Source organism: Camelus bactrianus, chromosome 17 (genome assembly GCF_048773025.1).
Source record: "Camelus bactrianus isolate YW-2024 breed Bactrian camel chromosome 17, ASM4877302v1, whole genome shotgun sequence".
NCBI classification, from domain to species: Eukaryota; Metazoa; Chordata; class Mammalia; order Artiodactyla; family Camelidae; genus Camelus; species Camelus bactrianus.
In genome coordinates, this window is record NC_133555.1 from 32,459,421 (window position 1) to 32,484,496 (window position 25,076).

The window sequence follows — 25,076 nt, forward strand, 5'->3', positions numbered from 1 at the left end:
GGGAAAGGAAGAAATTGGCATTTACAGCTCTGGCACTAGAAGCAGGCTGTCTCCCACCAAGACAGATAAGAAGGGTAATTCCCAAACACAGGGAAGAGACTCAGGTGCCAGGAAGTCTTAAATATGGCCGAGACCCGCCACTGTGAGATTTCCACAGTAAAAAAATCTTTTGATGTAATTCACAGTATTAACAGATCAAAGAGGAAAACCATGTAATCTTCTCTATGGCTGTGGGGGAAAAAAGCATTTCATTAAAAAAAAAAATAGCAAACAACCTAGCTTAAAAAAATAAGCCCAAGACCTTACCAGATACCTCACCAAAGAAGACATACAGATGGCAGATAAGCACGTGAAGAGATACTCCATATCATGTCATCAGGAAAATGCAAATTAAAACAATGAGATACCATGACACACATGTTAGAATGGCCAAAATCCAGAATACTGGCAACACAAAATGCTCTCATTCATTGCTAGTGGTAATGCAGAATGGTTCAGCCACCTTGGAAGACAGTTTGGCAGTCTCTTACAAAATAAGCATACTCTTATCATATGACCCAGCAATCTTGTTCCTTAGTATTTATCTAAAGGAGCTAAAATTTACGTCCGCACAAAAATCTGCAAACAGATTATTAGAGCAGCTTTATTCACAACTGCCAAAACTTGGAAGCAACCCAGATGTCTTTGAGTAGGTGACTGGATAGACTGTAACACATCCATACAATGGAACATTATCCAACACCAAAGGAAAAAAAGCTATCGATGAAAAGACATGGAGCTTCAATATATGCGTATTACCAAGTGAAAAGGCTACAAACTGTATGATTCCAACTATATGACATTCTAGAAAAGGCCAAACTGTGGAGTCAGTAAAAAGTATCAGTGGTTGCCAGGGGTTGGGTGAGGGAGGGATGACTAAGAGGAGCTCAAAGAATTTTTAGGGCAGTAAAAATACTCTGTATGATCCTATAATGGCGGATACATGCCATTCATTATACATTTGTCTACATCCACAGAATGTACAACACAAAGAATGAACTCTATCACCCAAAATTTATAGTTTACATTAATGTGTCAGGGTAGGTTCATCAATTTTAACAAATATACCACTTTGGTGAGGGATATTGATAGTGGAGGAGGTTTTGCATGTGTAGGGGCAGAAGGCAAATGCGGATTCCCTGTATCTTCTGCTCAGTTTTGCTGTGAAACTAAAACTGCTCTAGAAAATATTTTCAGAGAAAGACAAATACTGTATGATCTCACTTATACGTGGAACCTTAAAAAAACAAAACAGAACAAGCTCTTAGAAAAAGAGATCAGACTTGTGGTTACCAGAGGCAGGGATGGGAATGGGGGATTGGAGGAGGCTGGTCAAAACGTACAAACTTCCAGTTATAAGATAAATAAGCACTAGGGATGTAATGTACAACACGATGGCGATAGCTATCACCGTATGCTATATAGGAAAGTTGTTAAGAGTAAATCCTAAGAGTCCTCATCACAAGGAGGAAATTCTTTTTTCTTCTTTCTTTTCTTTTTATTGTATCTACATGCGAAGATGGATTTTAGCTGAACCTATCATTTCACAATATATGTAAATCAAACCATCATACAGTAAACCTTAAACTTATACTGTGACATATGTCAATTATTTCTCAATAAAACTGGAAAAAATAGAATATAATCTTAAAAAAATAAAGTCAAAAAAAACCATTAGAATATCAGAGCAGGAAGAAACATAATTATTTTGAAAAGCGTAACTAAAATAACCACCCACTAACATCCTCATTGGTGGGAAAGCATAACAAATGTTAAGGTCAGAGGGAGAAGAGGTGCCACGCCCCACCAGATCCTTTTCAACACTGTACCAGAATCCTTGTGTAACAACAGCAATAAACTCAAATTACTAAAATTAGGAATGACTTTGGGGACCTTATGAAATAAAAGGGATCATAAGAGAATACCATGAATAATTGTATACCAACAAATTAGATAACCTAGATGAAATGGACAGATCCCTAAAAGCACAAACTCTCAAAACTAACTGAAAAGGTAACAGATCTGAACAAGCCTATAAGAAGTGAAGAGATGCATCAGTAATCCAAAACTTCAAAGAAAGCCAAGGACCAGTTGGCTTTGCTGGTGAATTTTATACACATGAAAGAAGAACTAACACCAAGTCTTCTCAAATTCTTCCCAAAAATAGGAGAAAAGGAACTGCTCCCTCACTCATTTCCTGGAGGTCAGGATTACCATGACACAAAAGCCAAAGACACTATAAGAAAACTGAAGACCAATACCAATTATGAGTACAGATATAAAAATCTTCAGCAAGATACTAGGAAATTAAATCCAAAAGCATATTGAAAGGGTTATACACCATGACCTAACAGGATTTATCCCAGGAACGCAAGGCAGCTTCCACATATGAAGATCAATGTAATACACTGTATTAATAGAAAAAAGGGGGGAAAGTCACGATTATCTCAATTAATACAGAAAAAGAATTTGACAAAATTTAAGACCCTTTCATGATTAAAACAAAAACCATACAATAAACTGGTAGTAGAAGGGAACTTCTCAAACTAATAAAGGGCAGCTATGAAAAAACCACAGCTGACATACTTAGTGGTGACAGACTGAAAGTTTTTTTTTTTTTTCTCTAAGATGAGGAATGAAACAAAGATACCTTCCTCCATTGCTGCTATTCATTATTGTACTGGAAGTTTTAGCCAGGGCAATTAAGCAAGAGAGAATGAAATTACATTCAAATTGGACAGGAAGAAGTAAAACTATCTCTATTTGCAGATGACATGATCTTACACATAGAAAATCCTAAAGAATTCACACAAAAAAAGTTGTTATAAACTAATTCAGCTAAGTGGCAACATGCAAGATAAACATTTTTATTTCTACACAAAACCATTTGTATTTCTAAACAATAACAATGGAAATTTAAAAAATGAAATTAAGAAAACAATTCTATTTATAATAGTGTCAAAAATACTAAATTACTTGAGAAAAAAATTAACCAAGCAGATGCAAGACTTGGACACTTAAAACTACAAGACATCATTGAAGTACCTTAAAGGAGACCTAAATATATTTACCGAATCCAAGTTCATGTGCTCATGTGATGCGCAGTGAGGCCAAACAGTACCAAAATGTCAGAGTCTGGAGCAGACAAAGGTTTGTTGCAGGGCCAAGCAGGAACAGGCGCCTCCTGCCCAACCCCCCACCCGTCCCGCTGCCCCCACCCCAGCCCCCTGAAGGACTTCAGCAAAGCGTTTTTAAAGAACAGGTGAGGGAGGGGCAGCCCAGGGCATGTGATCAGCTGTGCACGCTTCTGATGAGCAGTTCTTAGGTGCCAGAAGGTCTGGGAGCTACCTGCTCATGGTCATCAGATAGTTAATTTCTTCCACTTGGTGGTGGTTTTTAGCGCTGAAAACCTCAGGGAATGTGTACTAGGTATTATTATCTGGGTACTTCAGAGATACAGGGGAGGGGTCTGTCTTGGGAAGGCCCCATAGGGTCCTTCTCAGTTATAATTCCCCTTTTTTCTTCAATACTTCTCAGTATTGAGAAGAGGTGTTGGATGAGAAGGGGAATAATGTTTTGGTTCATCATAAACTCAGAAGAACTCTGTTTTAATCTCCAATCCTGTCTCATCCTTCCACAAATCTTTCAGGGAATGAGGCAACGGCTGCTCTCCTTCCTGCTGAAATGGGGCACAGTCCCACCGAGACCGAGCAGGACCCTGTGGGGCACCCCCCAAACCCCTGCCACATGTGTATAGAAAAGCTGAATCTCCCAGGTCCCCCTGAGTCATGAAAGAACAGGCTCGAGCAGTTGATGACTAAGACAACAGGCAGAGATCCACTGCCTGATGCACTTTCCTCAGTTGTGTCACAGATACTCTGCCACCAGAGGGGGAAAACGAAGCTGCATGATGACCAGATCTTTTCCCTAGCCTCCCCAGAATGGCTGGTGGTGTCCCAAGTATGACGCAGCTTAGATAGTTCCAAGTTCTCAACAATACAGGAATGCGCCTGAGATCACGTCCACAGTGGCCACGTAGTTTTTACCTTGGATGTCTGAACCACAGCTACTCCATTTAGACTTTCAAACGTATTCCCCTCAAGGCCAAAGCAGAGGTACAATGCACATCCACAAGGCCACAAGCAGGCCGCTATGGTCAGTAAAGTTTAAGTTAAACTATGTATAAGCAAGAGTGATATCCCCCTATCTCAACGTGTGCAGGTTTTTCCATCATTTCCCCTTTTGATTGCAAATCTTTCAATAGAAAGCACTGATGATCAAAATGGCCATCCCTCTGTTGGGATGGTGGCTCCTGCCCCAGCTTCAGATCATGTCCCTGGTGCTAGGCCTCCTTTATATCTGGTTATTCACGTTGGGGAAAAACTAATCAGGTATCAGCAAAAGGCTCAGAGGTATGCTAATGCGGGAACATGTTATAGGCCATCCATTTTATCACTTATACGTTGTTACACAAACATTTTACATGTGCTTTTAGCAACAGACTTGAAGCTAGCATTGTTACACATGTTGACTAGTTATACTCTGTGACAACTCCATTAGAGAATTCTCTTTCTATCCTAAATGTATGGGGGCAACAGTGTGGTTAGAAGTTAAACAATAACTTTCAGTACGGAGAGGGAACCAAACACTTGGTAAACAGTTCAATTAAAGAACGTAGATTAAAAGCCAGCTAATATTTCAGACAAAACCAAAAAACTACAACCATATTCATCAGTTCATTCAATCCTATGAAATCCATCCTTTTCACTAACAGCTTTATGAAGTTTTCATTAGACTTTTAAAATATCTTACCCAGCTCAGCAGTATGATTTTAAAGAAACCGGCACTTGTCCAGAAGTCCCTTTTATGAATCCTCTTGAAGGTGAAGTCTTGCAAAGCATCAGCTTAACTGTCCATGAAGGACAAAAGAACGCAAAAGGCAAGGTAAAAGATGCGAATACAGTGTGCCTGACAAGCTTAATCAAGTTGCTGTGACATACAACGTTCCATGGCAACCAGAATCCTGACTGACAGCATTAAACCAGGACACACCCAAATTTCAGAAATTTCATATAATTTCTAGAATGTCTAAATTAATATTTACCCATAATGTACAGTCTGAGGAGACACCGCTCATTTGACAGTGCTTCCTGTGCAATTCAACATACCAACCGATCCTAGTTAAATATTTTTCTTTGAGATGCCTCAGGGGCCCTCTGAAGCATCCCAAAGTTAGCTGAAGTCAAACAGAACTTTAATTAGAATTTGATAGGAAGTTTGTCAAAAATATCAAAAAGTTTCACACCAGTTGTTATCAGAATAATTCTGCGTTAAATTTCTTTTCTTAAGCGAGGAACCAAATCCCGTCCTGCAGCAGCCTACATTCAATAACAAGATCCATTCATCCATTAAGTTTAATCTCAGCCCGACCATGAAGGTCTCCCTTTCCACAAACTCTCCACAACTTTCTGTATCTCTATTAGTTTCTCTTATTTTTTTTCATCTAGAAACAACCAGCTTTAGGACAAAATCATTTTTTTTTAACAAAATGCAATTCCATTCCCACTATCTCTTACTCAAAACATACATTCTACTTTCCTACTATATACTGAAATGTTCCCTTTATTATTTTTAGTAGTTTTAAAGACATATTTAAATTAGAATCCTCAACTCTTAAAAAGCTCAACTTCTAGTGAAAACCAAGAAGATAATCATGAACTGTCTTTTCCATTTTCTATAGATTGGCAAACACAAACACCAATAATAATTTCCAAAACACATGCTCTGTACAGAAAATATCTCACTGCGGCACCAAACATATTTAACAATAGTCCTAAACATCTTTTAACTTCTCTGCAGGTGGAAGCCAATGCCCAGTAAATAATGATTCAGTATCTTATTTAGGAATGACCTAGCTATTCAACAAAATTCCATCATTTAACTTCTTTTAGCACAATATCAAGAGATTTTTTTTTTTCAGTTCTTCCTCTTACTGTTTTTACAAAAACCAATCATCTTGGCTATTTTCAGGGATTTTTTTTTTCTTTCAGTTCCCAAATATCCACTTCAGCTTTAAAAAAAAAAAAAAAAGCAACAGTAACAGACAGTAGCAGATCTATCATTCACTTTCACGTGCCTCACTTTCAGCAAAACCAGGAAGAGACAACACGACTTGGACTCAGGTACCGACACACGCGCGCGCAGGTGCACATGCGATAAACCTGAAGCAACTACAACAGGCCACTTTGATATAATAGCAGAGCCATTAGGGGCCATTTTTTCTCCAGATCTCAGGAAGTACTGAGGCCACACAGTGTTACAATAAAAATATCATTTTCTTTCATTTAAGAGAGCATAGCTTAAGCTCTCCCAGTTTTGCAAAAATACCCCAGGGGACTATAAAATGGAACAGAGCTCTGAATACCCATAATAATTATTCATGGTTGGTGTTGTCAAATATCAAGGAAACAATTCAGAATGGTCTCTCAGGATCACGGTTCCCTAGCCCCAAAAACGGAGATTCTCAGCCAATTCCCCATCAGTCCAAAAGGAAAGAACCCCAACCAATGCCCCGTCAGAGATGAGGCTGAATGAATGATCCAGGCGGGTCCAAAAGGGAAAATCCCAGTCAATGCTCTATCGCAGGCAAAGCCAACACAAAGGGAAGGCTACCCCTGGTGCTGTCACACGCAAGCCCATTACTCACCAGAGACGTCTCAAACTGCCAATGCAAGTACTGATACACACACACACACACACTACCCCCCCTTTTTTTTTTGCAGTAATGGACAAGCTAATCTCTCTTCTTTTTAAATGGGGGTACTGGGGATTGAACCCAGGACCTCCTGAATGATAAGCACACACTCTACCACTGAGCTATTCCCACCACACACCCTCCAGACAAGCTAATCTTGATGTTAGTATGGAATTGCAAGGGTCCCAGAATAGCCAAAATAATCTTGAAAAAGATAAAGTTGGAGGACTCAAACTTCTTGATTTTAAAACTTGCTACTACAAAGCTCCAGTAATCAAGACAGTGTACTGGCAGGGGGATAGATATATAAATCAATGGATTTGAATCGAGAGATGAGAAGTAAACCTATGGATCTATGTTCAATTGATTTTTCAACAAGGGTACCAAGATCTGGGGGAAAGAATAGTATCTTCAACAAATGGTGCTGGGATAACTGGATAGCCCCGTGCAAAAGAATGAAGGTGGCCTCTTACTTCACAACATACACAAATATTAACTCATAATTGATTGAGGTCCTAAATGTAAGAGAGAAAACTAAGAAATTCTTAGAATAAAAACCATAGGGGTAAATCTTTAAGATTTGGCAATGGATTTTTAGTTCTGAGACCAAAGCACAAGCAACAAAAGAAAAATAGATAAACTGGACTTCATCAGAATTTAAAACTTTTGTGCTTCAAAGAACATGATGAAGAAAGTGAAAAGACAACCCACAGAATGAGAGAAAATATTTTCAAAATGTATCTGGTAAGGATCTAGTGTCCAGAATATATAGACGACTCTTACAATTCAACAACAAATAAGCCAATTGAAAAGTGGGAAATGGACTGGAATAGACATTTCTCCAAAGAAAGATGTACAAATGCCCAAGAAGCACATGAAAAGATGCTCAACATCATTAGTCCTAGAGAAATGTAAATCATAACCGCACTGAGACACCATTTCACACTAGGGTGACTATAATTAGGAAAATGGAAAATAACCTGGGGGGATATGTTGATTGGTAGGAAGCTAAAATGGTATCGCTGCTGTGGAGGAGCTTGGTGGTTCCTCGGAAAGTTGAACAAAGAATTACCAGATGACCCAGCAATTCCACTCCCAGGTATGTATGCAGAAGAACTGAAAACAGGTGTTCAAACAAATACTTGCACACCAATGCTCATAGCAGTACTGTTCATAACCACCAAAGAGTGAAAACAGCTCAAGTATCTGTCAACCTATGAATGTACAAATGAAATGTGGTTTATCTATACAATGGAGTATTATTTAGCCATAAAAACGAATGAAGCACCGAAACATTCTACAAAGTGGATGAACCTTGAAAACATGCTACATGGAAGAAGCCAGACCATATATGATATGATTCTGTTTACATGAAGTGTCCAGAGCAAGCACATCCATAGAGACTAAAAGCAGATTAGTGGTTGCCAGGGTGTGGGGTGAGGGAAAGGTAATGGGAAGTGACTACGTAATGGGTATGGGGTTTCTTTTGAGAACGGTGAAATTAAAGTTAAAATACGATGAAATTAGAAACTGGACTTAGTAGTGATGGTTATACAACATTGTGAATGTACTAAAAGCAACTGAATTGTACACTTTAAAATGGCTAATTTTGTTATATTATTTTTACCTCAAATTAATTGAAAAAGACACGCAGAAACACAAAATAGCTTTATATTTGTTTAGGTACATGGATGTACTATGTCTATAAATATATAGCTAATAGTCCAGGATACACTCTAAGCTGGGAGCAGTAATAGTATAAGGCGGGAACATTGATCGCCAAGGGAAATTTATTTTGAAATGTATGAATTAGAAATAAATTATTAATTAAAAAATGTTAGGCTGTGTATGAGTATAAGACCTATAGGAACAGCTCTGGGGGCAAATTTCATGGGAAATTCACTTTCCACCTTATATATCTCTGCATTATTTGAAATTTTAGAAACAGACACACCATATTCATAAACAGCAAAAAAAATTAAGCAAGAAGAAGAGAACCTGAAGCCGAAGAGAGGCGCAGTGAGGAAACCGAGGCCAAGGATCATGCATGGCCTTCAGCCCCATCCCATGCCACTTTGTGAATAACTGCCAAAGCATGAATAGAAAAGGTGCTGGCAGGTTTTTCCAGGGACTTTCAAGACAAAACCAGGATATTCCGGCAACAGCCAGACCAGCGTGGGGTAGGGGAGAGGTCCTCAAGAACAGGGGGCTCTAGTGTTGTGACCATGGCAACCTGACCTGGATGGACTGAACCTCGGCATGCCAGCCGCGTCCAGAGCCCCCTTCTGAGCGATCCCTTCTGCAGAACGCAGCAGACTGGGGTGGAAGTAGGTGCCTGATGCCAAGACCAATGGCTTAATGCACTGATAGAGACCTGTTAAGACCAGCGCTCTGCTCACCCTGATTGACAGGCATTAAAGGAAGCAATAGGTCCACCCTTGAGGACTTTTAATGTGACATAAAGAGGCTGCTTGGTTGACAAAAGGATCAGAAACCCTAAGACACGCCAATAAACAGCGCCATGGCAATTAGTACAAGTGATGGTACAAAGCCTCGAATACACAAAAACAGGAACCACAGACAGTACATGGCCCCACAAGCGGTGGGCACCCAGCAAACCCTCATGTAGAAAAATGAGCAATAACAGGCATGCTAAAGCCAGAGCCAGAATGGCCTTCCAAATCCCAAAGGACTCACAGCATCTCTGCATCACCCGTGCCTGCCGTTCCAGTCCTAATTCTGAATCCTAGAAACGCAGCTCTCTGTGAGCTCCCAGGAGCCCTGGCCACACAGTTGCATTCTTATAGCACAGCAGGGCCGATCCAGGTTTTGTGGGACCTGAAGCTTATGTAATTTGGAAGGCCTACTTTAAGAAAAAAAAATTTAGACTTAAAATCAGGCAAATGAGTATTTAGGACAAGTAAAGAAATCATAAATTACACATTTTTAAAGGTTGGCAGGTAGCACAAACAACAGTGTACATGTTAGTTAACTGTCCTACCTCACTATTTCCTACATTTTTAGCTGCATAACCTCTGATTACTTTTTCATATGATGATTTTGTAATAGGATTTTCTATAGAAACTTGTTTGTTATTGATATTGCATAAAATGTGATTTCTTGAATCACTTTGCTATATACCTGACACATTGTAAATCAATTATACATGAGTTAAAAAAAAAAAAACACAAACCCCAAAACAGAAACATGTGATTTCTCTTGCTGACTTACACACTGTTCATGGCAGTTCTGCTTGGTCCTCTGCAATCACAGGAATTCTGTGATAAATCTATTTCACCAAATTTATACCCAAGAAAGAAGGAAATTTAGAATGTTTCTAACTGTCGTATTGCATTATCAAATATATTCATGATGTGACAAAACTTCAATTTTCACCAGGAATCAATGAGAACAGAATCCTCCAGTTACAGTTTACCATGTCTGAGAATAGGAAGAATTCTCTACAGACCAGCTTTTGTTCTCCACACTCTCCAAAGCTGGGTTTTCCTTCCCTGCCCATTCACTCTGGTGCTGGGCCCTGCAGGGCACGTCCGTACCACTGCAGCAGCACTTCTGTCCCCGCATCTTCATACTGTGACCCAGATGAACAGATGTGGTAACTGGCAGCAGTACTCCTGGAAGCCACAGCTAGCAGGATGGGGAGCGAGAATTTCTCTCTTTCCAGAGGTGGTTGTGAACCACATAAACCTATCCCATTAACCCATAATAAGTGTATCCCAACTCAGCCTCCCGCCTAAGTCACATCCCCAGAGAGACTGTAGCCGTTCCACAGCACCCAACAAGAAAAGGGTGACAGAAGGAGTCAGAGAGGGGGAGACAGAAGCCCTCTCCAGTCGCAGTGAAAATATCTTGCTTTCACGAAATTTACAAAAAAACCATACTAGCCCAGGAACACACTGCTTGGGTCCCTCCCAAAGGCTGACACAGAAGCTTCCAGAAATCCACATGGGTGAGGAGTATTCCTAAGCAAAATCACTTACTTGAAGGAAAGCTGCATGAGTCTCTCTCTTTGTTGCCACCAGCAGGAACAGAAGTGAGTGCCTGGAAGTTGTAGAAAAGAGCAAGACTTAAGATGACAGTTGGGTCTGAGAAATAAACTGAAGGCAAGAGATCACAGCCGGCCCCCCAAAATGGTGGGAATGAATATGTCAGGGGACTGGGTGATCTATAAGGAGACACAAGCAAGAGAAGAGGGGAAAGACATGTGGCCGAAACGTGGACAGACAGGACCTGATGAGGGGAGCCATGTGCGCAGGTGGGCGGAGTCTAATGATGGGGGTGACTAACAGTTGAGGGTGGGGCTAAAGTCTAGGGTGGCCTAACTGATGGATGAGTGGACTCTGAAGATCAGGGCCATGGACACACAAAATGTGAGTGAGGCCCGTACAGAAGGGACCTGCCCAGCGGATGATGAGCAGTGTTTAAAGGTGAGTAGGGGTTTGGAAATAAGATGGATGGGGCCTAGAACTGAGAGGCCAGGGCTGCCTGGGTCAGGCCCCTTTCTTGCCAGCACCAGAGGTGGGGACGGGCACGGGAGGGTACCCCACTGAGCATCTCCGTGTTCTTCCTTCCCCCAATCAGTTAGAGAAGGCAGCCATAAAGATTCAGTCCTGGTGGCGTGGCAACATGGTACGCCGGACATTACTGCACGCAGCACTCAGGGCCTGGGTCATCCAGTGCTGGTGGAGGTCGATGCAGGCCAAGATGCTGGAGCAAAGACGGCGCCTGGCACTAAGACTCTACACCTGCCAGGAGTGGGCCGTGGTGAAGGTGCAGGCACAGGTTCGGATGTGGCAGGCCCGCAGACGGTTTCTCCAGGCACGCCAAGCAGCCTGCATCATCCAGTCTCACTGGCGCTGGCATGCCAGCCAAACCCGAGGCCTGATCCAGGGCCGCTACGAGGTCAGAGCCAGCCGGCTAGAGCTCGACATCGAAATCCTCATGACCTAGGGTGCGGGCAGAGCCAAGGAGACTGGATCTCTCTTCCAATAAAGACATTTACAGATCATGGTCTTGCACTTCGGAAATGAGACCCAGAGGAGGGGGATCAGCCCCTTATCTCCCTACCTTCCACCCGCAAACAGGTTCCCTGGCATGGTCTAGAGCCCGTCCCAGTGCAGCCCACGATAGGTAGGCCCTCACTCCTAATGCCAACCTGACCAATCTTGTACTGAAAAGAAACCCCAGGGCTCAGGTCAGGCTCTGACACCTCGGCCAGCCTGATCCCAGCTCCCTCCGTAAGTGGGGTTATCCATTGGGCTTTATTTTTCCGCAGCCTCTGCCCGGGCATCTCCATTCAGGCAGGACGTTAGAGAGTCTGGCTGCAGTCAGAGCCAGCTGGGAAGGCCAGGATTCCACAGGCCTATGATTGGCAGGGCCCTCAGGGCCAGCACAGAGCTTGGCAGGGAACCAGGAGGACAGGGTACCCCAGAGGAGCAACAGCGGGACAGGCGCTGGGCCTCAAGGGGGGACAGCCAGGCAGAGCTGGCCCGGGGGAGGGGCTGAGATGCTGCAGCTATGCCTCCCTCCCCGGGGCCGAGAGACAAGGCTTCCATCCCCTCTGCTGGCCGCTGCCTGTGAGAACCAAGCGTGGGACTGGGGAGGGGAGAGAGAGTTGGGGGTGGTTTGCGGGGATGTGGGTAAACAAGCAGGGGAGGATTAGGGGTGGGGATCGGGGAGGGCGATCCCTTTTTCATTGGAGGTCACTGGCTTGGGGATGCAGGCTCTAAATCCTACCATGTCCTCAGAAGCAGCGGTGCCAGCCTCCCTGCAGAACCCCCTTTCTCCCCCAGCCTCCCACCATCTACCACACCCTCTGCTGGGCCTGCGTCTAGTGGGTGCTGGTGGGTCTCCGCTTTTCTGAATCTCTCATTATCTTTTGGCATTTCTGACTCAACCATCTCTGTATAAGATCTCTCACCGTCTCTGCTTTGTCATCCCTGCCCAAGGTCCCTCACCCTCAGCCTGTGGCAGGTATGATGTTTGTCTCTGAACCTGCATCCCAGAAGTCTGAGGTCCATGACCCTCCCCAGGATTTTGCAATGGGTGGCCTTGCACAAGGGATGGGAGGACCAGCCGGGGAGGTGTACAGAAGCCAGAGGTCTTCATGGGCCTTGCAGCTGGGTAAGGTTTTCTCTCACCCCAGGCCCCCTTGGATGTGTGTGGGATTCAGGGCAGGGTGTCTCCAGAATAGTTGTTGACAGATGTGAGGGATTCAGAGATCAGTTCAATATCCATCGCCTCCAGTAGCTGCAGGTGGCACTGATGCAGCTGGGTACCTCAGTCTTCCAAGGGACCCCTTTTAGGAGCTTCAGACACAGCTCTCTCCTCCCCTGCTGACAGCAGAGATGGGTAGGAAACTGGTTATGTCTGCAAGCTGGACGTGGCAGGAGTTCTGCATGACTAGCCCAGCAGGCACCCACCCCTGCAGTGAGAGGTGTTCAAAACCTGTGCTGGCGAGAGTTTAACTCTGATTCACAACCTAAATTGGGCATTGGAATCCCCTAAAACACACACACAAAAATACTTGTGCCTGGGCCCACCCAGAAATTCTGTTTTAATTGGACTGGGGAGAGGCGTGGGCATTAAAATTCATTATGTGGCCACAATTTGGAAACTGCTGAGTTAAGCCCTTCCCAGGCCAGGTTATCTGGCCCTCAGTCAGCCTGCGTGGTCCCACGCGGGGATGGTCATGCAGAATTCCAAGCTGAACGCTCAGTGGGCTCAAGGTAATCAAGGCTTTCTGCATTCTTAGCTCATCAGGGAGCAAAGTTAAACAGGGATCTAGAGGCAGAGCTACTTTGGGTCAAAAACCTTTGGAAACAGGAAGACACAGCCCCTCCGGAGAGCTGGGGCCTGGAGGGGGAGAGGCTGTTGGAAGCAAAGTAGGCTGGGCCTCTTGTCCCAGGTAGACCAGATCTCAGGAAGATGGTGCCACACAGGTTGTGGGCAACGGAGACCCTGGGGCTAGCCCAAGAAGGCCAAGTCTCATCCAAAGTCTTCCCTGCCACCTGCAAGAGTCCCTCCAAAGTTCAGGGGTCTTGAGAAGCCATGGATGGCCTAGCCCTGTGGACGGTGGACATCAGAGAGCCCCATGCCGAGGAAGTGAAGGAGGCACAGAACGGGAGTCAGGACAGAAGCTCCTTTTAGAGCAAAGTCTGTGTCTAGTGTTGGCCTAGACTGGTAGAGCCAGGTAGGACTTTTTAGAGGGGGACCTCACAGACCCTCCCTTCTCTTCTCTGCCATCACTGAGAATTGAGCTGCACAAGGACCTCTTCCTGAGAATACACTGAAACACTGCAAGTGGGGAGGGGAGGCGTGTGCTTGCAGCTGTGGGGCAGAAGTGGGTTTAAGAGCAGTCTGGGGGACTTGGTATCCCTACTATTGTTCCTCCTGGAGGTGACATGAAGGCCCCAAGAGCTATGTGCCCGAGGCCCAATCAGCAAAGACATATGCTGACCCTCAGACTGGCCCAGCCTCCTGGGCCCCTGAGAAGGCAGTTCAGTAAGTAAAGGCCCATCTCCTGCAGGTCATTCCAGCCCTGGGAAGGGAGCCCCAGGTGGCTTCTAGTCTCCTTGCCCCAGGATGCCCGCCTCATGCTCTCAAGCCCCTCACCTGACACACCGCCAACCTCATCTCTGATCCCACAGCTCCAGGGTCTCAGCCTGCCTCACCTTCTGCCATTCTCTGCCCCACGTGCCAAACCCGAAACGAGACGCCCAGAGCCACTGCCGTGCCGTGCCGTGCCGTGCCGGGAAGGCTGAGTGGGCTGACCAGCATCCCACCCATCACTCCCACATATCCACACGCGTTACTGGAGGGCACTGGTTCTGACCGCCACCCCAGCCACCCTCACTGTGCCAGGTGTATGTTGCTCAGTGTAAGGAGGTCTTTGTTCAGCTTTGTTTCTAAAAATCGAGTTTGTTTGAGTCCACCACAAGAGAGTAGTCTGGAAGCAAGCACTTGTTAGGCAGAAGAGCTGGACTGAGTTGAGAAGAAAAGTTGTTTTCTGGGCACTCCCAAGCTGGGCTTCCATATCACCTGTCCAGAACCAAGAACTTAGGAGAGTGTGATTCTGTAGAGGGTGACCACAGATTCTGACGGTGAAAGGGGTGGGAGACAGGGCAGGTAGAGACGGTTCCAGCCACACAGGGAGAGACAAAAGCCCACTCATGGCCCTGCGACAAAGGAGGATGAGGGGGCACAGCTACTGCTGCAGCCTGCCGCCAGATCCTGCCCTCAGCCCTCCCCAGGTCACCCCGGCAGGCACAGGGGACTCTGAGAACACAACCTGGGGAGGCTGCACGGCTCAGAGGTGAAAAGGGAGGGGCCAAACGAGTGGGCCTGAGGGCTGCCCCCAATGAGCCCTGGATACTCCCCATGGGGCTGGGAAGTAGCCAAGAGTTCCTGCGCCCCCCCAAGATGGGAGAGGCAAGACGTGCCAAAAGGACCAGCCTCCTAAGGAGGCCTGGGACAGAGACAAGAAGCCACAGACTGTGGCAACCTCACCACCTGAGGCCAAAGTAGGGAGCAAGGGCATCACAGAAAGTGGCTTCAGGTCTGTGGGTGGGGGACACAGTAGGGTCATCTATTAGGAGTGGGCTGAAGACAACATGGTTTCCACAAGAGCAAGCAGGACCACCCACAAGACCCAACCCAGGAGGGGAGGCGGGGGTATCGGGGAATGATGATTGGCTATGAGTCGGTAACTGTTGAAGCTGGAGGAGCACTCCTCTAACTCTGGATGTGTTGAAACATTTCCACAATAAAAACATGAAAAAATAACTTCAGTAGAAATAATAGAAGAATAAAAAATAACTTAAATAACTTCCAAACTGTTAGGAATTATATTGGGCTCTTAGGAACAGAAACCTGAAAACCCGTGGCTTAAACAAGTTTGTTTTCTTCTCCCATAAATAAAGCCCAGCAATGGGAAGGCCAAGGGACAGCAGCTGCATGATGTCAAGAGGCCCCATCCTCTCTGTTTCCACGCTGCACCCCTGGGATGGGGCTGGCCCTTTTACTCTAGGATGGCTCCTAGAGTTCCAGCCATCATTCCACATTTCAGGAGAGAGAAGAGAGCCACTTATGCCAGCTGACTTCATTTCTTTTAAAGGCCTTTCCCACAAGGCTCACTCATCCAGCCCCCTCCACTGATATTTCAGTGGCTAGAACTGCTACCAGACCCTCCCTGCTACATATAAGGACACCGTGACCAAACTCAGGTGCATCCCAGAAGGCTAGATTCTGCTGTGATACAAACTTCCAAATCTCAATGGCTCAAAAGAAATGTATTTCTCACTCACACAAACCTGCTGGGCTCCAGGCACCTCTCCACGCAGTGTCCCACTGTGTGTTTGCTCAGCCTACCAGGCTGCTCCCACTCCTACCTCACCTCCACGTGGACATGAGCTCCTGTGACTGAACTGGTCGAAGTCTGGGCAGGAAGGTCTGGAGAGAAGAGCACTGGCATTGGAAGAGTCATAGTTCACTTACGCTCCGGTTTTATTGGCTCAACAGCCATGTAGCTGTGTCTAACTTCAAGGAGAAGGAAAACGCCATCTTCCAACGTGCCTGAAAGGAGCGGAAAACAAGAATATTGGTGAACAAGTCAATGTGCGCCACCTCAGCGTTCCATTTACAAGACAGAAGGGAGAGTAAGTAAGTACTGGGAGGCAACCAGCAGCCTCTGCCACGCTCCTGAAACGTCAGGGGGAAACATGAAGAAATCGCAATCAATTCAACAGGAATATGAAATGGAAAAAAACAAGTAAGAAAGCAGTGATAGAAAACCCAAAGATGGGAATAAATCTGTATTAAATGGAAATGGGTAAAATTTGTCTGTTGACAGAATCTCACACTAGGTTTTTAAAACTATCCAACCATATGTTGTTTATAATTCAGACATCTAAAATAAAAGAAAGCTGGAGATTAAAACTGAAACAACAGAAAAAGATAAAGCAGAAGAGAACATTTAGCTATTTCAAAATATACGTAATCTCCTCTCTCCTGAGATCTAAGGAAAATGAAAAGAAAGCAATTGACTTCACCAAAAAAGCTCACAATTATTAACAAAGTGAAATAAGGGCCATCAATGAATAAGAGGGACCGCAGCTTGGGAAAGGGGAAAGCAAGAGGAGAGGGCTACCAGGTGAGGCAGGAAGGAGGACACTGAAGGACAAATGCTCGGGGCAAAAGAACGAGGGACCAGGACTCAAATGCAGACATCTGACTCCAGGATCTGGGCTCTTAACCACTCTCCCAACTGCCTCCTCCAGGAGACTTGTGTAAGAAAGCCCTGATAGAATGACAGAATGGAGCGCTTGAAGAAAACACACACACACACCTTTATTTTAAGGATAAAATGAGTATTGAGGGCAATGGGCAGTCCTTGCCACCAGGAAGTTCAGCAAAATGTAAAACAGCTGACGATTCCAGCTAATATAAAGTATTCCGGAGTACTGAAAGAACAGAAACTTACCCAGCTATCTTTATGATGCTAGCATAGCACTGATATCAAAACCAGACAAGTATTCTGAGGATCAAATATATAACCTGGTGACTATATTTGATAACACTGTATTGTGTAGTTGAAATTTGCTGCAAGTAAATATTCTCACTAGATAGACAGAGACAGATATGTTAATTAACTAGATGGGAAGAATCCTTTCATAATGTATTTATACACCAAATTATCACAATGTACAATTTTATTTGTCAATTACACTTTAATAAAGTTGGTTGGTTTTTTGTTTTTGTCTTTTAATTACGCCTTGTAATTTTTTGCTGAAAGATAGACGTTATATACTGTGTAAAAGGAATTATGGTAAACAGACCCTCAGTGATATAGTGGTAAGGTGTGGAGGGAGGGGAAGCATTCAAAGTTCTGTGATTATATGTCTTTTGGTGATTCTGTGCCCCTGGACTATCAATTTCACCAGCGCTTCTCCATTTTTTTCCTCCTCGCATGGAACAGATCGACTGGAGGGGACTGGAGTTGTGTATTTCTCTTCCCACATGCGGTAGGCAAAGCCAACTAGACTTGAGTATTTCTCCTCCACCTTGGACTGAGATGTAACACCAGCAGGTTAGGCTCTGGTAATGATTTCTTGTGAGGGCAAGTCTTATTAAGGAGAACAGAATGCTCTTGAATAATTCAAAATGGTTTATTTCCCCTTCCCTTGTCAGAAGTACAAGGGTATCTTTCTCTGATATTCACTGTAAGGATCTGCTTGAGCTCCTGGAGATTAAACTCACAAAATATGAGGGCCCCTCTCGGGCTAGGTCCCCCTGGTGTTCTTCTCTCTCATGCTTGTCCACGCTGAACGTCCAGTAATTCATCGGTTATAGTTCAGCTGTTCCCACCTCACACTGGTTCTCATGGAGGTTTCTGTTCTGGTAAGTTGTGATTCTTTGTGTCTACCTATCTGTATCTCCAATTTGGGGGTAATGGTTTGCCCCGTGACCTCCCTTCTCTGACACATTCAGAAGAGTTGTTGATTTTTTAGTTTGTTCAGTTTTTTACTTGTTAGGATGGAGGGAAGGCTTCTAAAGTCCTTACATGATGGACTGGAAACCATAAATACTATCATTAATTTTCTATTCCAGTTATTGTATTTTCTCACTTCTGTAAATTTTCTTGGTCTTACTTCTAAATTTGATGATTATGTATAATTTCTTATTTCTTCCAAATTTTTATATTTGTCTTTCACTTATTTCAAAATACAGCATAGAGTTACCTTATTTCTTGGCTTGACAGTATTAGTATCTTAAGTCTTTGCAGATCCATTCCTGCTAGTTCTCACTCTCAAGGTGCCTTCTTTCCTTGTGTGTTTACTAGGGTTTTTTAAAAAGTCATCTGCTCATTTTACCTGTGAGAATTACTTAATTCCTGGGATGAATCCAGAAGAGGACTTTGTTGCTTCTCTCAGATGCTTGGGCAGACAATTAGTCCAGGAGGACTGCAAACTAACATCTCAGCTTGTATGTTTTTGGATAAACTATGCAGTGCGAATTTTGGCTGAAAACCTGCAATAGGGAGATCTTTGGTTATAAATCCTCAGGAGCAATTTTTCTTTCTCTGCACAGTACCAAAAATCTACTCAAGAAATGTTCTCTGCCATGTTCAAGCGTTGGGTGATAATAGTATTTGGGGGTCCCAAATATATAAAAGGATCTCCTATTTGACTTCCCACTTTGGGCATGTCTTCTTGTCCCCTGATCCATATAATGCTGTGACAACCTGAGCTCAAATTCATATGGTTTGGTAAATTTCCTCAAGACAAAAAGGCAAGTTTACAACTCCAGTTACATACCTCTCTGAATTCCCATCTTGATTTGGTTGAGTCTCTATTCTTTTCATCTTGCCATACTATCAATGCTTTTAAAATATAGTTTTTAATTTTTGTTCAACATTTAAATTATCCTCAGCATGTAGACTAATCAGGATTCCTAGTCCACTAGATTGCTTAAAACGTAATAGCATAATGGACATGACTTTCAAATCCCGTTTCACCAGATCCATAACCGTTTAAAACAGACATCCTGGTCCATAGACCCCGAAGATAGAAATATCCCACAGCATCTATATTCTGTGCCATATATTTCTTACGTCAGTCGGAGCCCATGAAACCTGATCCATTACAAGAAGGATGGCATGGCATGAGAAACCGTTGCCCAACAAGGAAGATCTGGATCAGTCTCTCATGAGCTAGAATTTGTAAATATGGAGCCAGTCTTTGAACAGCATGTGCTAAGGCTTCACATGTCTTAGATTCCATCAGATAGAGGGTAGAACATGAACAATCTGAGAAAACCAAAGGTATGACATAGAGAAGGCCCACAGAGGAGATGAAGACATTAGTTGACAGGAGGAGAAGGTAAAAGAAGCAGAGAAACCCGAAGGAGCCCAAGAGAGCAGGTCCACAAAGTTCTGAGTTCTAGAGAAGCACCCCATTCTGTTCAGGTTTCTGGGATGCTGGTCTTTCTACAATTCCATTACTCTAATCCCCAGGACATATCTACTCTCTTATCGATCCCTGCAATGGTCCCTCATCATGCATGCTACCTTTTGTGACACTCCTCGAAACTAATGCAAACAGTAAAACCTCCTATGACTATTTCATCACAGCCATGATGTAATACCATGGTAGATCCACAGGTGAGCACACAAAAGTCCAGGAGAACTTGGTCAGCAAGGAAGCCCTTGCAGTTTTTGTCCAGCAGCCTGAAGCTGGCTGACTTATATATTATCCTGATAGGATTTTAATTCCTCTGGGAGGTAACAGAAGCACAATCCATGATGTGATTGAACAAGTGAGTGGAAGTCTTGGGTCCTGCTACCATATCAAAGGGACTAATAACCCAAGGTCTTGGGATATGTGCTACGTGAACACTGTGACATATCCCCTATGTTGCTTTTTCCTTTTATTCCCAGTTGTGCGGAAGAGGGTTAACATAGCAGGCCTGAGAACGCTATCCTTAGGAAGGCATGCTTGAAAAGTCAGCCATTAGCTCATGTCAAGGAATTTGGATTTTCAGAGGGTTCCCACAATTCCCTAACTGATAAGGTCATTTACTGCATCTGAACTGTTTGTACAAGCAATGTCATTTGTGCTGAATACCTGCTTTCCTTATGAGACCCTGGAATTTTGGTATATGCTATCCAGAGGGTGTCTATATGGCTGAACCCCAATAAAAACCCTGCGCCCCTTGAATCAAGTTACCCTCCCTGGTATACATGTTGTCTCAAGTCATTGCAGGAGGAATTACACACTTCCTGTGTGACTCCCCTTGGAGAGTACTCTTGGAAGCTTGCACGTGGCTTCCTCTAGACTTCACCTACTGTGTTTTTTCCCTTTGCTGATTTTGCCTGTATCATTTTCCTGGAATAAATCTCAGCCACAAGTATGTCTATACGTGGAATCCTATGAGTCCTAGAGAATCACTAAACCTGGAGATGCCCTGGGGGACCACCAACATAGCAGTGTACAAAATCCAGAAAACAAAAAAGCCATTACTTTATTGTACAAATATAAGGACAGAAACTGAGAGGGTGGTGCTAGCAGCCATAAGAGGAGGAAGGAACAGATACAAGTCATGAAACCCAGATCAAGAGAAGACAGGAAAGGCTTGAGCCCTGTAAAATCTGAGAGAGGACATGTGGCACCAATATCCCTGCTCTCCTAAGTAGCTGGTAACAGGCAGGGATTACAGATGGGCTACAAAAGAAGAGGACTTTGGTGTGGATGCGACTCAGAGATCCTGCATTTCCATCCTGGGCTCCTCTCTGTCTCTGATGGAGGTGAAGCGGACAGATGTTACAACCTGCCCCATGGCACTGGTTACAGAAGACACAACAGTGTGGTGGGTATAAAACCCTTATGTCACAGTTATAATTATGATCTTGTAACTCACCTCTCTCTCCCTTCCTACCAGTGCCAGGACTCTCAGCAACCACATGAGACTTGGCTGTCATCCAGAGCCGTGGCCAGATCTATTCTGGTGGTTTCCACAAGACTGGGAGTATCACGTGCCTTCTTAAGTCCTGAGACAGGATAGGAAGCCACAAGGAATAAAACACCTCGTTTTCTACTCATCCTTGTAATAACAACAGAAAAGTGGCCAATGTATTAGAATTGAAGACTCTGAAGACACAATCCAATGGCACAAGAATAGGTAAGTGTACTTACTTAATAAAACAGAAACAAAAGACACATGGAAGCTCCACAGGGATAAAGAGAATCTTAACTGTTTAAATATGAACCCTTGGGATCCCAGGACAGAGAATTTGGTCTTTTTGTTGGATCCAGAGTCTTCCATATTGAGAGCTCAACACCTCTCTTGCTGCCTCTCATCCTCCCCTTTCCAGACTAGGGGGAGGGATGTTTCTGGATGAGAGATGGAGCATGAATGGTGGGAAGAAGAATCGGCAAAGTGTGAACAGGGAACAGGAGAGAAGGACAAGACTAGGGACTGGAAGGAGCTGTATATGGAAGACCTGGACAAGATATACGTGGTAAGGGAGTAAGAGTAAAGGCCTGAGAATCAAGAGAAGTTGGGAGAAAGATAAGAAAGGTTCAAAGTCTTCTGGGTGAATAGGTGGCAGCGTATAGGAAGCCACGGCACTGGGCTAGGACTGGCAGGGTTAGCCATGGACGTGCTGAGCAAATCAGAGGGCCGCTGCGTGGGTGGAGTCTATGGGGAAGGGACGAGCCCTGAAATTATGAAGGCCGGCAGAAGAGAATTCCAGAAACTCATATGGTGTCCTCCAGATCGAACATGCAAAAAGTAGTACAGGAAGCTCAAACTCAAAGAACAGAGTGGTATGCCCTTAAGGGGAGAGGGGTTACCACTCAGGTATCCTGGCTCCAGTCACTGCTAACTCCCTGAACTTTAAGGAAGGGCTGACTGTTAATAAGAATCCAGGCTGTTCCAGAGACACCCTGAGACTGAGAAGGGTGGCAAGAAATTCTCTCTCTGCCTAGAAAAGAGCACAACAAGAGCAAGGGCATCCATGAAGGTGCAGGCCCAGTGAGGATGTCCCCTGGGGTGCTGGACACTGCTGGATATAGCCCTTAGGGAAACTCAAATCCAAACCACGATGAGACATCACCTCACACCTGTTAGAATGGCTATTACCAAAAACAGAAGGTAACAAATGCTGGCAAAGATTTAAAGAAAAGGTAACCCTTGAGTACTGTTGGTGGGAATGTAAACTGGTGCAGTCACTATGGAAAACATTATGAAGTTTCCTCAAAGAATTAAAAACAGAATTACCATTTGATCTGGAAATCTCATTTCTGGGTATATTGTCTAAAGGAACTGAAGCCAGGATCTCAGAGGTATCTGCACTCTCGTGTTCATTGCAGCATTATTCACAAGCACCAAGATATGGACATGACCTAGATACCCGACAACAAATGAATGGATAAAGAAAATGTGACCTGTATAAAGAAGATGTGTGCACACGCACATATATATACATTGGAATATTATTCAGTCATAAAAAAAGAGTGGAATCCTGCCATTTACAATAACATGGATGGACCTGGAGGACATGATGCCAAGTGAAATGGGCAAGACACAGAGGGACAAAATACTGCATGATCCCACCTTTATGAAGAATCTAAAATAGTCAAATTCAGAGAACAGAATAATGACTCCCAGGACTAGGAGGAAAGGGAAATGGACAAGTGTCTGAATAAATTCTGGAGGTCTATAGTATAACAGAGTCTATAAGTAACAATACTGTATTGTATACTTAAAATGTGCTAAGAAGGTAGAACTTATGTAAATTGCCCTTACACAAAAGAAGAATTATTTAATTTAATAAATAAGGGAATGGAAGGAATCTTTTAGATCTGATGGATACATTTATGGTCTTGATTTTGGTGATCTTATGGGAGTACATTTATCTCCAAACTCATCAAGTTGTATATATTAAATATGTAAATATTATTATGTATATATTAAATATGTAGCTTTTTGTATGTCAATCATGCCTCAATATAGTGGCTTTTAAACAAATTATTATGAACAACTGTACTCCAACAAAATAGATAACACAGATGAAAGGGTCAAATTCCTAGAAAAAAAATTATGAAGTGACCCAAGAAGAAACAGACAATATGAATAGATATATAACAAAGAGATTAAATCACTAATCAAAAACTTCCCAACAAGAAAAATTTAGGTCAGGTGGCTCTGCTACTGAATTCTAAACAAACATCTGAAGAATGAATGCCAATCCTTTTGGAAAACATAAGAGGAGAAAACGTTTCCTTAATCATTCCATAAGACCAGTATTACCCTCCAATCAAAACCAGACAGGGACATCATGATGACAGAAAACTGCATCTCAGTATCTGTTGTGGGCACAACGGGGCGGGCTGGTAAGGCGGGTTGGTGAGAGTTCATCGGAGGTTAAATATAAGTATAGCGGGAGTGTATTAGGGTACACTGCCTGTCACAGGCGATCGCAGGCCATAGAGGCGAGGGGCGCCCATGGGAGCACCGAGGGCAGGTTGTCGGGGTGGTTTCTAAGGTCAGGTCATAAGGTGCCTGATCTGCTTGTTCACAAGTCTCTGATTGGTTGTAGGTGAGGTAAGAGGTTTAGGGTCACCTTTCAGGCAGTGGGGTTTTACTCTGATAAGGTGGGCTGAAACAAGCCAGCCTGAGCCTTACCCTAGGGCTGTTAGTTTGTTAGAGGAAACATGGGCAGTAAAGAATGTACTTTATCTGTTGAGACATCACAGGCAGACATCTGAGAGCCCAGAAATGGGGGTCATTGGACTTTGAAGGACATCAGTGGGCCCAACAATATCCCTTATGAACATAGATGCAAAAATCCTCAACAGACATTAATAAGGCAGATCCTACAGCATATTAAAAGAACTGCACACCACGACAAAGTAAGACTTACCCCCAGGATTTAAGGTTCAACATGCAAAAATCCATTCAAAGTAATGTAGCACATTAGTAGAACAAAGTGGTAGGGGAGAGGGGAAATCACACGACCCTCTCAATTGATGCATTAAAAGCTTTGGACAAAATCCAACATCATTTCAGGTTTATAAAAACACTCAGAAAGCCAAATGGAAGATCCTCCACATGAAGAGCACTTATGAAAAAATGCCAGCTAACCTCACACTTAAAAGACTGAGAGCAGCCCCCTCAGAGTTAAGAATCTGACAAGGATGCCCACTTTCACTGTTTTTCAACACTGTAGTGAAATTCTAACCAGCAATTAGGCAAGAAAAACAAAATTAAAAGCATCCAAATCAGAAAGCAAAGAGTAAAATTATCTCTGTTTGCAGATGACTTGATCCCACATATAGAACATTCCAAGTAATTTTTAAAAAACCTATTAAAAATTTTTTAAAAATAATAAAAACTATTAAAGCTAATAAATGAATGCAGCAAAGTTGCAAACATAAGACCAACACACAAAAACTAGCTATGTATTATACACCAGCAATGAACAATCTTTCTTTTTTTGGCAACAGTCTTTAAAGAAAATTGAGAAAATAATTCCATAATTCACAATAGTATCAAAAAGAATAATACATCTTGTACCAAAGGCAACTTCATGTGCCTGAGGCGCAGGGAGGCCAAACAATACTGAAATGTTGTAGTCTGCAGCAAAGAAGGGTTTATTGCAGGGCAGAGGAAGGAGAACCAGTAGCTATTGCTCAAAAACCCCCAAACTCCCTGAAGGATTTCAGCAAAGCATTTTTAAAGACCAGGTGGGGGGGGGGGGGCA

General features: G+C 43.6%; 2 protein-coding genes across 4 annotated transcripts in view; one reads left to right on the forward strand and one right to left on the reverse strand.

The window, feature by feature from the left end:
- Window positions 1–25,076, reverse strand: part of GRM2 (glutamate metabotropic receptor 2) — a 65,306-nt gene that overhangs the window by 9,605 nt on the left and 30,625 nt on the right. For all 3 annotated transcript variants that reach the window (XM_074344799.1, XM_074344800.1, XM_010969105.3), the window contains exons 6-7: window positions 16,310–16,387; window positions 10,795–10,855 (exon numbers count right to left, since the gene is read on the reverse strand). The gene's annotated coding sequence lies outside the window, so the exon portion shown is untranslated. The remainder of the gene's footprint in view (window positions 1–10,794; window positions 10,856–16,309; window positions 16,388–25,076) is intronic.
- Window positions 9–12,788, forward strand: IQCF6 (IQ motif containing F6). Its single transcript, XM_010969103.3, has 2 exons — window positions 9–11,241; window positions 11,396–12,788. The coding sequence occupies exons 1-2, from the start codon at window positions 11,140–11,142 to the stop codon at window positions 11,762–11,764; spliced, it is 471 nt and encodes a 156-aa protein (XP_010967405.2). The 5' UTR covers window positions 9–11,139; the 3' UTR covers window positions 11,765–12,788.

Bases quoted from the DNA above. Each gene is read 5' to 3' on its own strand.
- IQCF6 (XM_010969103.3), top strand. From the start codon at position 11,140: ATGGATGAGTGGACTCTGAAGATCAGGGCCATGGACACACAAAATGTG. The intron at 11,242-11,395 runs GTGAGTAGGGGT...TCCCCCAATCAG, and splicing joins ATGATGAGCAGTGTTTAAAG to TTAGAGAAGGCAGCCATAAA.